The sequence below is a fragment of the Lactuca saligna genome, chromosome 1 (assembly GCF_052625555.1).
Source record: "Lactuca saligna cultivar CGN05327 chromosome 1, ASM5262555v1, whole genome shotgun sequence".
Classification (NCBI taxonomy): Eukaryota; Viridiplantae; Streptophyta; class Magnoliopsida; order Asterales; family Asteraceae; genus Lactuca; species Lactuca saligna.
Window position 1 is genome coordinate 28030846 of NC_136417.1, and position 10797 is coordinate 28041642.

Here is a 10797-nt window from a genome sequence, read left to right on the forward strand (position 1 = left end):
AAAAGAACAGTTCCACCCTTAATATAGTACACTTATCCAAAATGCAGGAGAATACAGTTTTATTATGCAAAAAATCCAATAAGGGCATCCATGCAAACCCAATTTTAACAAATGGAAGTCTCTTAGCAATGCCAACTCTACAATGGCGCAATGGGTATGTGTATGGACCCGATTCTTTTAATATTATTATTACACTAAATTCTAAGTTCAAACATTATCTATGTCAATTGATTAAATTAATTTATTACTTTATAAATATATTTGCATACTAAAAGAAGCTTAACTTATTATAAATTTATAATTACTAAAAGAAGCTAAACGTTTGGTTGATTGGTGGTTGTCAAGGCCAACAAAAATAATAATCCTAAATATTGCACACTAAAATAGTGTATAGTGGTAAAGGAGTCGAATCCACGGAGATTGGTTCAATTTATAACTCTATGAAAAATCTATTTGTAAAAATACTTGAAAAATAACAAAAAATAAAATAAAATTGGAGGGGGTTTGGTCTTTTAAAATACTTGAAATAAAACTAGAATTAAAATAAGATTTAAATGGACAATTCAACAAAAATAAGAATTTGATATAAAATCAATAGGGGAAAGATGGTTGACTTAGGGTTTCCTCACTTTGACTTTTTGATGAACATATTATTAGAATTCAATGGTGCAATACTTGTTTTAAATCCTTAATTTGGTTATAGTAATCAAAGGAGCTTGAGATTACCTAGACTTTTCTTAATTGTTGAAATGGTTAGAGAAGCTCATAACAATTTCTTTAGTCAAAGTCACTAATTCCAATAAGCATGTAATTAGTGAAAGTCAACTAGCATTAAGAACTAAAAAGTCACCAAATCCAAGAGGAGTCAAAATTTTCCACTACCATGTTGGAGAAAATGTTTTTATGATTGTATGAAGTAAAACTAACATAAGAATCACTTGTTGCTTGCTAATTTGAAGATCCTTTACTTAATTAAGAAATTAGCCACTAATCACCACAAACATATTTAGTATTAAAAAAAATGTTACCAAATAAATTAAAAGCACAAAACTTATTACTTAGCTATCTTATTCAGATTTTTGGCACACGTACAACAATATCTATTAAGACTACTTGTACCGTGTCTTGATGGATCGAATTTAAGTGTAGCGAAACAATACTTACACATTGCTTGCCTTCGTTAAACTCCATCATCTTCTACTACCCACAACATATCAAAATGTTGCCAACATGTGGATATCTCCTTCAAATTCAAATGCTAAACAAATTAAGTAAAAAAATCTAGGTAGATTTAAAGCATATAAAAAATGAAGTATCAAAGACATAAAACTAATAGATTCAAAACGAACCTAATTGAAGTATAAAGACGTAAATTAGTCAATTACTTTAAATGCATATTTGCATAAAATTAAAACGAAACATACTTGAATTGGGCAATTAGCTTCCATGAATGCTCTTGAAAATAAAAAATAACTTAAAACCTTCAATTTAGAGGTAATAAATCAAGTGAAAATGTAAAGGTGGAAGGACATATTTATAATGAGAAGTTGTGAGATGTTGACAAAACATGAAAATTAAAAGATTGCTAATGTCAAAAAAGTTGTCTCTTGCCTTTATGTTCATATTTTCAAAGTTAAAGCCTTTAAAGTCAAAGATTGCTAATATCAAAAAAGTTATCTCTTTCCACATATCTTGAATTAAAAGTTAAAACATACAACTCAAAATAAATTATCCAATAGTCAAATATATAATTTCTTAAAAAAAAAATTAATAGCATCAACTATCAAATATGACGTACAGTACCTTCTCCAAAACTCATATTTCATAGTGACCAAAATGTAATTTTTTTTAAACCAACTTTGTTATATCTAGTTACTTAAAAAAAAATCAATATCGTCAATAACCTAATAACCTAAATGTAATTTTTTGTTTGGTAAATTTTTTATAACGGTTGAAAGATTATGCGATTAAGGTAATTACAAAAAAATATGGGTTTTTCGGTTCTAAACTCATTTGACCTGGTTCTACCTTACCCACTTTCCTATTTCCAGGTTTTTCGGTTGTAGACCCACTTTACCCTGAACCGAACCAGAACCGATTCCTATATATCGGTCCGGTTTCTGATTCTAAAAATATCGTTAAACGGTTCCGGGTTTTCCGGGTCCGGGTTTGAACCCACTTTCATCCCTATGACTGGTAAACTATTATGCGCATAGCGCCAATGGTATTTTTGAACAAAAGGCAAATTTAAATTGTCATATATGTACACAAATGTTATAGTTTGGTTAATACATGTATAAATAAAAATCCAATGTTATTTGTTATACATTTATGATACTTTGTTTCCATTTTAAGTTATTTTTTCTTAAAATAAAAGTATAAGAAAAATACAAAAGGTAAAATGATCCTTTCACATAAGTCGATCACCAAAAACTCTAAAAAAATTTAAACTTCGGAATTATTAATGAAAACTCTAGACTAAAACAACAATTTTTTTTTTGTTAAAACAGCTACTTGTGTCAACGCAACTACTTTTTTCATAATTGCTATATAACATATGTAATATTTCACTTAAAATAGTAAAAAAAATATAAATTTGTTTATTATATAACTAAAAAAATATGCTATTTAAAACATCTTACATTTTCTTTGATATTTTTAATTTTTAATGTAAAAGATAGTGACTGAAACATAAAAATATCAAACATAATAAAGAGTTAAGAGCATGTAATCCAATGGATGCATTGTAAATAGACCATTGAACTCTATGAAAATGCATTGTGGATAGCATAATATTCATTAATCATTTTTTTTATAACGCACGAGAATGGTTATGTTCAAATTCCAACCGCTGCCAATGGTTATGTTCATTCTACTTCTTCCCCCTGTATCGTTGCAACGTCTTCATCGTTCCATCGCAACCGGAATTCACTTCGGCCTCCGTTTCCATCGGCAGCAAGCGTTCATACGCCATGGACCCACGTGGTAAAAGCCTAAACTTTCCTAAAGTGAATGTTCGATTAAGTTTCTCGTAACTCCATTTCTGTTGAACATATACAATGATCGCAAGAAAAATAGCAATTGCAGGTATTCCAATGTCCCCTTGTTGCACGATCTAGGAAGAAGGATATACGATTGCGGATGATCTGTAGCCGTAAACATGAGGGAGGAGTCGAATCACAATTGACCCAACAAAGTATGATTTCCGCAGCCAACATGTGGACCTCTCCTTCAAATTCAAATATTAAACAAATTAAGTAAAAAAATCTAGGTAGATTTAACGCATGTAAAAAAATGAAATATCAAAGACATAAAACTAATAGAGTCAAAACGAACCTAATTAAAGTATAAAAACGTAAATTAGTCAATTACTTTAAGTGCATATTTGCATAAAATTAAAAAGAAACATACTTGAATTGGGCGGTTAGCTTCCATGAATACTCTTGAAAATAAAAAACAACTTAAACCTTCAATTTAGAGAATAATAAATCAAGTGAAAATGTAGAGATGGAAAGACATATTTATAATGAGAAGTTGTGAGATGTTGACAAAACATGAAAATTAAAAGATTGCTAATGTTAAAATAAAATTGTCTCTTGCTTTTATGTTCATATTTTCAAAGTTGAAGTCTTCAAGGTCAAAACTCATATTTCACAGTGACCAAAATGTAATTTTTTTAAACCAACTTTGTTATATCTAGTTACTTTAAAAAAAAAAATCAATGTCGTAAATAACCTAATAACCTAAATGTAATTTTTTGTTTGTTAATTTTTTTATACAATTGAAAGATTATACGATTGAGGTAATTACAAAAAAAATATGGGTTTTCCGGTTCTAAACTCATTTGACTCGGTTCTACCTTAGCCACTTTCTTATTTGTGGGTTTTTTCGATTGTAGACCCACTTTACCCTGAACCGAACCGGAACCGGTTCTTATATATCGGTCTGGTTTCTAGTTCTAAAAAATATCTTTAAACGGTTCCGGATCCGGGTTTGAACCCACTTTCATCCCTATGACTGGTAACCTATTATGCGCATAGCGCCAATGGTATTTTTGAACAAAAGGCAAATTTAAATTGTGATATGTGTACACAAATGTTATAGTTTGGTTAATACATGTATAAATAAAAATCCAATGTTATTTGTTATACATTTATGATACTTTGTTTCCATTCTAAGTTATTTTTTTTTAAAATAAAAGGATAAGAAAAATACAAAAGGTAAAATGATTCTATCACCAAAAACTCAAAAAAAATCTAAACTTCTCAATTATTAATGAAAACTTTAGACTAAAACAACAATTTTTTATCAAAACAACTACTTTTGTCAACACTACCTTTTTCATAATTGCTATATAACATATGTAATATTTCACTTAAAATAGTAAAAAACTATAAATTTGTTTATTATATAACTAAAAAAATATGCTATTTAAAACATCTTACATTTTCTTTGATCATTTTTAACTTTTAATATAATATACCGGACCGAAACATAAAAATATCAAACATAATAAAGAGTTAAGAACATGCAATACATTGAATGCATTGTAAATAGCCATTGAACTTTATGAAAATGCATTATGGATAGCATAATAATCATTAATCATTTTTTTTATAACGCACGAGAATGGTTATGTTCAAATTCCAACCGCTGCCAATGGTTATGTTTCATTCTACTTCCGCCCCTGCGTCGTTGCAACGTCTTCATCATTCCATCGCAACCGGAATTCACTTCAGCCTCCGTTTCCACCGGCAGCAAGCATTCATACGCCATGGACCCACGTGGTAAAAGCCTAAACTTTCCTAAAGTGAATGTCCGATTAAGTTTCTCGTAACTCCATTTCTGCTGAACATATACAACGATTGCAAGAAAAATAGCAATTGCAGGTATTCCAATGTCCCCTTGCTGCACGATCTGGGAAGAAGGATATACGATTGCGGATGATCTGTAGCCGTAAACATGAGGGAGGAGTCGAATCACAGTTAACCCAACAAAGTATGATATCCGCAGGGGTTTGCAATTGATCTGCCATATCAAGTTCCCGATAACTTGAGGAAGCAAAAACAAATCTTGAATCAGCCCTATGTACTCATCTAGTCCGACCAGCCATGATTGTCTCTTGTAGACGATGAGAAACCATCCAAACCCAAACACGTGGATAAAGAATGTAATGAGGAGAATCGGAAGTTCAAATGGCACATGGTGGCTAAGTAATCGGATCCGGGATCTCCAAACTTTCTGATAGAGTCTCAGTGTTAATAAGAGCGAAATCAGAACAGGAATCTTGACCCAATAATCTATAACATGAATCATATGATTCATCGTATAAGTAGAAGAGCTTTGATTCGACTCAACAAGTCCTGTAACCAGTGGAAAGCCATACCCAAGTGCTTGTACGGAAACCATCAAGAGCGAAACGTAATGGACGGAGTCCAAGTTCTGTTTCATGTAAAAAAGCTGGCTCAAAATGCAACAGATTCCTATTAAAGGTGTGAGAACCTGTAACTGTAAGGTACCCTCGACACCTCGACTGGAACTACTAATGTCTGCATGTTGCTGCTGAAACATCAATAGGACAGTTTGAAGCTTGATCGATCTAAAAAACAATGGATCGTGTTGGTTCCTTTGACTTGCTATTGAAACACTCGCAGTTGGGTTGACAAACCATCGGTTTGTGGTGGGAGGATACGATACCACAACTTCTATCCGACAGTCAAACCCATCTTCAAGATTGGAATAGACTCTTACATCCCTGCAACCAACAAGATACATTTTTCCCACAAGTGGATGATACAGCCCTTCTAGAGAAAGATCAGAAAAGTTACCATATTGGGCTCCAGTGAGACTAAGTTGAGCCGATACATTCAAATGAGTGTCTTCTCCGATGATCGAATCTTTTTGCAGAGACCAGTTCTTGCCGAACATCTGTCCAAGCGACAGAATCTCAAATAGCACTTCGGTTTCTGAGGAAGAAACCACTGGGTGTTGAAGCCTGAGATCTATGGCTAGACGAGACAGACCATCTTGAAAAGAATCGAGAGATTCTGCATGTTTGACTTTTGGGAAAGTCAAGAACCACTTCTTGATGACTATTCCGAAGCTGAAACGTTCGTGTTTTACAAGGACAGATCGCGCTAAATGGGTCTTGGAGTACTCATAATACTGATTAGGTAATAGCTCTGAGTGAGAAACTCGTTTCTTAACCGCTACAGGAAAGTAAGACATATTACTCTCTTCAACACTCGAAATGCTTCCAAGAATGATGCTTCGTTGTTTGATGGAAAACAAGAGTGGAATGTATAAACAGATACGAGAATCACAACCATCGCCTTCTTCATTCACAATTCCACGACAACCAATCATGCAAAGCTGCCCAATCGAGGGGTCCCACACCCCTTCAGCTGAAAGCGTCATCTTCTTAAGCCCAGTTCTCTGTCTTGTAGTATAATAAAGAGCATCTGAAGGCGGACCCATTCTAATAACCATAGCAACCTTTACAAGTCCACCATGTTTAGCCTGTTGATCTAAAGAGGGTTTTTCACATCGAATATCTTGAAGATGAAGTGCTACGCCTTTAAAGCTTCCATTAGTTGCTTTTATGCTTGCATCCGAATCAAACGGACCCAACTTGTTGCAAAATTCTTCTGTCCCGTTACATCTCCAATTCAGTACAACGGTAAGAGGATCTGAGTTTGACAAGCGCTTAAGAATACCGCAAAATTTAGCGCCTTTAAAGCTACCAAGATCTTTATTCGCGAAATTGGCTTTGGATACGAGTTTTTGAGAACTAAACTCGTAGTTTGCAGAACGACTAATTAGGGAAGCAGAAATGTGTATTTGGTCAAAGTACTTTTGGCTTGATTTCGGATTCAAACTTTTCAAGCTGCCATGAATGCCTCTTTTCTTCACTGTAAACTTATCGGGGTAATGAATAACCAGCAAAATCCGATCATCGTAGATGTGTGGTGGCTGGTTTATGTACCCGGGTATTTTAACCCATCCCCATGGGTTATTTGGGTCGGGGTCACGAGAAGGTAACACTGCGTTTCCAAGTAAACACATTACAATCTCACCATTGTTCTCTTCTGTATAGGTTACAATTCCTTGGAACGACATTCGTAACTCTGATTTCCCTGGGTATATGTTGAAGATCGGATATCGCCCAAAGGTCTCTGAATAGAATAATTGCTCTGTCATTATGCTCAGCTGCAAAACCCCATTGATACTAACTGAATTGTTGGACCGATGAGTCTTGTCTACGTCAGTAATCCAGAAAGAAATCAAGTTCGATGGCGAACTTTGATCCGAAAAGCCATTTAGCGTGTCATCATATGGAATCAGTGGAGCCTTATCCAAATCCTGCCACCAATCTCCATTAACGAACGACAATTTTTCTGGACGTCTGTACAGTTTATTTCCGTAGGGTTTATGATCGAAATCGGGAGGCAAGATTGAAGAGCATTCTCTCTTGACCTCATCAATTCTATCATATTCGAAGGCCTTGGTGGGTTCATCGAGTTCAACCGATTGAAGGTGTGCATTTAGGACTGTAATGTACAGAATCAGGAAAAGCAGCAACGTACAATAAACACTCTTCATGGAAGGAAGTTGAATAAAAAGTCGACGTTTTTCAAGATTCTTATGAAATGTGAGCTAAAAAAAAAAATCTTTTTGAATACTCTTTTGCACGTTCTTGATTAAGAACTGCATATCCATTTAAAGGTTCTTGATTAAGAACATGATATGGGGTTGATCAGAAACTGAGGACAAGGAAGGAATCTTGAAGTTGAAGTCAACTGAAACATATATGACTGCGGCTGTCTTACTAATTTTGTGTTTTTTAAAGTGATTCTTCTTGAGTTCACCCAACCTTTTCCTTAAAAGTCAGATCGTAAATTAACCTAATATCATATGGAGGATGACTAGGTTTAGTTCATGGAAGTAGTACTTTTCAAGGGACAAGGATGAGAGCTGCACTCATATATGACAAATAGGAAGGGTAAATAATACCTGGTCCAAACTCCAAACCAAAGTAATCGAAGAGGGAATCTAATTTGTTGAATATTTTGATAAAAACATATATATATATATATATATATATATATATATATATATATATATATATATATATATATATATATATATATATATATATATATTTATTCAATAAGTCAATTAACTTGTAATCTGAACAACTGACCGATCACAAAGGGTGGGGAATAGGGAATCTCAAAGTTAAAAGTCAACTCAAACATGGTATGAACGAAAGTCAATCCAAACCAAAGGAATAAGGAATCTGACATACATTTTTTTTTTTTTTTTTAAGTTTTGCCTTTCTGTAGTTGAAAGTCAACCTGTTATAGACCTCAATGTCATAGAGTAAAGACTGGGTTTGATTTATGGAAGATTGGAAGTAGTACATTTTAAGAATGGATTGAAAAATAACAAGGGTGCTTGGATAGGAAAAAAAAAGCGCTTATTATTTATTCCCACAATAAGTTAACTTTGAGTGTTTGGATAAAATCCAGTTTATTAAGCTAAATAAGTTAATTTTAATAAGCATCTCTCTACATTCTTATTGCTTATTGTTTATTCCCACAACAAATCTATACTAATAAATTAAACACATTTTCTGCCACATGTCATGTCCTCATTGATTTGGACACATGGCATTTTAATAGATTTTTTAAAATTTACTTATTTCCACATGTAATTTTCTGATTTGTTCACATATCACAACTTATTTCGGTTACAATATTGAGAGAAATAAATGCTTCCTTGAAAAAGAATTGATATATTTATAATGTAATAAATATCATAATTAATGAGAACTTTAAAATTGATATTGATATTAAATATTGATTTTAAATTTAAAGTTTAAATATTGATATTAAATTTTTATTTTTAATAAACCCGTGTAGTACACGGGTCTCATACCTAGTAAGCTATAAACAATAAGCTAATAAGCTAATCCAAACACCCCTTAAGTATAACTGCATAAATAATTTAGGTATAATGATTTGAAAGGGTAACGAACTTTCGACTTTTGTCACATTTAGTCACTAAACTTTTTTTCGTTATCTATTTGTCATTGAACTGTTGAAACTGTTCACACTTTACCCTTATGACCGGCTGTTACCGGTCATAAGGGTAAAATGTGAACAATTTCAATAGTTTAGTGACAAATAGATAACGAAAAAAAGTTTAGTGACAAATTGTGAACAAAATCGAAAGTTAGTTTCCCTCTAAAAAGTTCAATGACTAAATGTGAACAAACTTCTTATTGTATTATGTTTTAGCAAAATTATTTATTTTTGTTTAATCGTAGCAACATTTGTTGATGGAGAAATCTATGAAATAAAAAAAATAAAATGTAACATCCAGATTTTCAGGTATCATAATTTAAGTATTTTTCTTTTGAGTTAAGAAGAGAGACTCGACGAGTTGACGCCTCAACTCGTCGAGTAAGGTCGCGACTGATGACTCGGATTAATGAATGGACTCGACGAGTCCGCGCTATTGGCAGAAACCCTAAATCTTTGGGCCCGAGCCATATTTAAAGTCACTTATGGCCTTCAATTGCGACTACCTTTCCCATAAGTGAGAACCCTAGCGAGCTTGAGTGTGTAGAGTGAGAGGAAGAGCTATCTTGAGCTTTTTGGTGTGATAGATGTGGACCTTTCTAGGTCCAGAGAGCCGAGAATATGAAGCTTTAGTAGAGTAAACCTTGGGGTTCGAAGTTAGGAAGCATAACCTTAACCAACAATGTGATGAAATAAAATGATGAGAGATAGGTGATGATACAAAGGTGATGATAGAAAGGTGATGATAATTAGGTAAATAGATGATGATGAATATGTGATGTGTGACATCCCCAAAATCACGGCCAGAAAAGACCGATTTTCATTTATGCTTTTTAAATTAATTTCAGAGTAAATCCTTTTGATTTGAAAGAGTTGCGGAATTTGTTCCCAAAAACAAAACATGATAAAACAATGTTTACCAAAGCATTTCATAAAAGAAATGTATTTTCATTATATAATCAAAACTCGGGGTGTTATGTTCCGATACAGACCAATAAGCATAAACGATAACATTACAAGTCATTCAACAAATATATAAATATACAGACTTGTAAACAAAACAACTGGATGGTTCATCCATCTTACGCCCTTGCGCCACTTCCTGTAATACAAATAAAACTGAGTGGGTCAGGCTTGGGAGCCTGGTGAGCATATAGGGTTTTCAACCCACAATAAATAAATTATATTTAATTTCACAAACCAATCACTATCCCGATTACCCATTCCCGTTATCCTCACTTTACGTCCCTAAAACAACATCTATCTCAAGGGACCTAATCTAGGATTTTCATCGGGACGGACATTACTGCTAAGGAGTTTCCTCAACAATAGATATCCTAAAGGCAACCATGAGGGGGATAGAGTACACCGGTGAACACATCGTTCACAACACCTACATGTTATGAACCTGCTAGCATTCCACGAGACTGTCTAGAAGGAGTCTGTGGTCGTTATCCATACTCCGCTGAATAACTAGGTCAACAACAACAACATCGAGGCCTCTCATCTGTTTATTTCACACCAACTATCTACCCATGTTCTACCCAACATATTAGTAGATAAAAAATATATATTTTTATACATAGTTTAAAACCTGTATAGCATTTTCATCCAATACATATTTCACATAACAGATGAGGTATACCCACATAACACGTATTTCATAGAAAACAAATCAGATCTATGAGATTGAAGAGAGTGAATATACATT

At 33.4% G+C, this 10797-nt stretch overlaps 1 protein-coding gene across 1 annotated transcript; it reads right to left on the minus strand.

Annotated features, from left to right (window-relative positions):
- Positions 1-4614: 4614 nt before the first annotated feature.
- LOC145004086 (uncharacterized) lies at positions 4615-7602 on the minus strand. Its single transcript, XM_078962989.1, has one exon. It carries the CDS (start codon positions 7600-7602, stop codon positions 4615-4617), a length of 2988 nt encoding a protein of 995 aa, XP_078819115.1.
- Positions 7603-10797: the final 3195 nt, after the last annotated feature.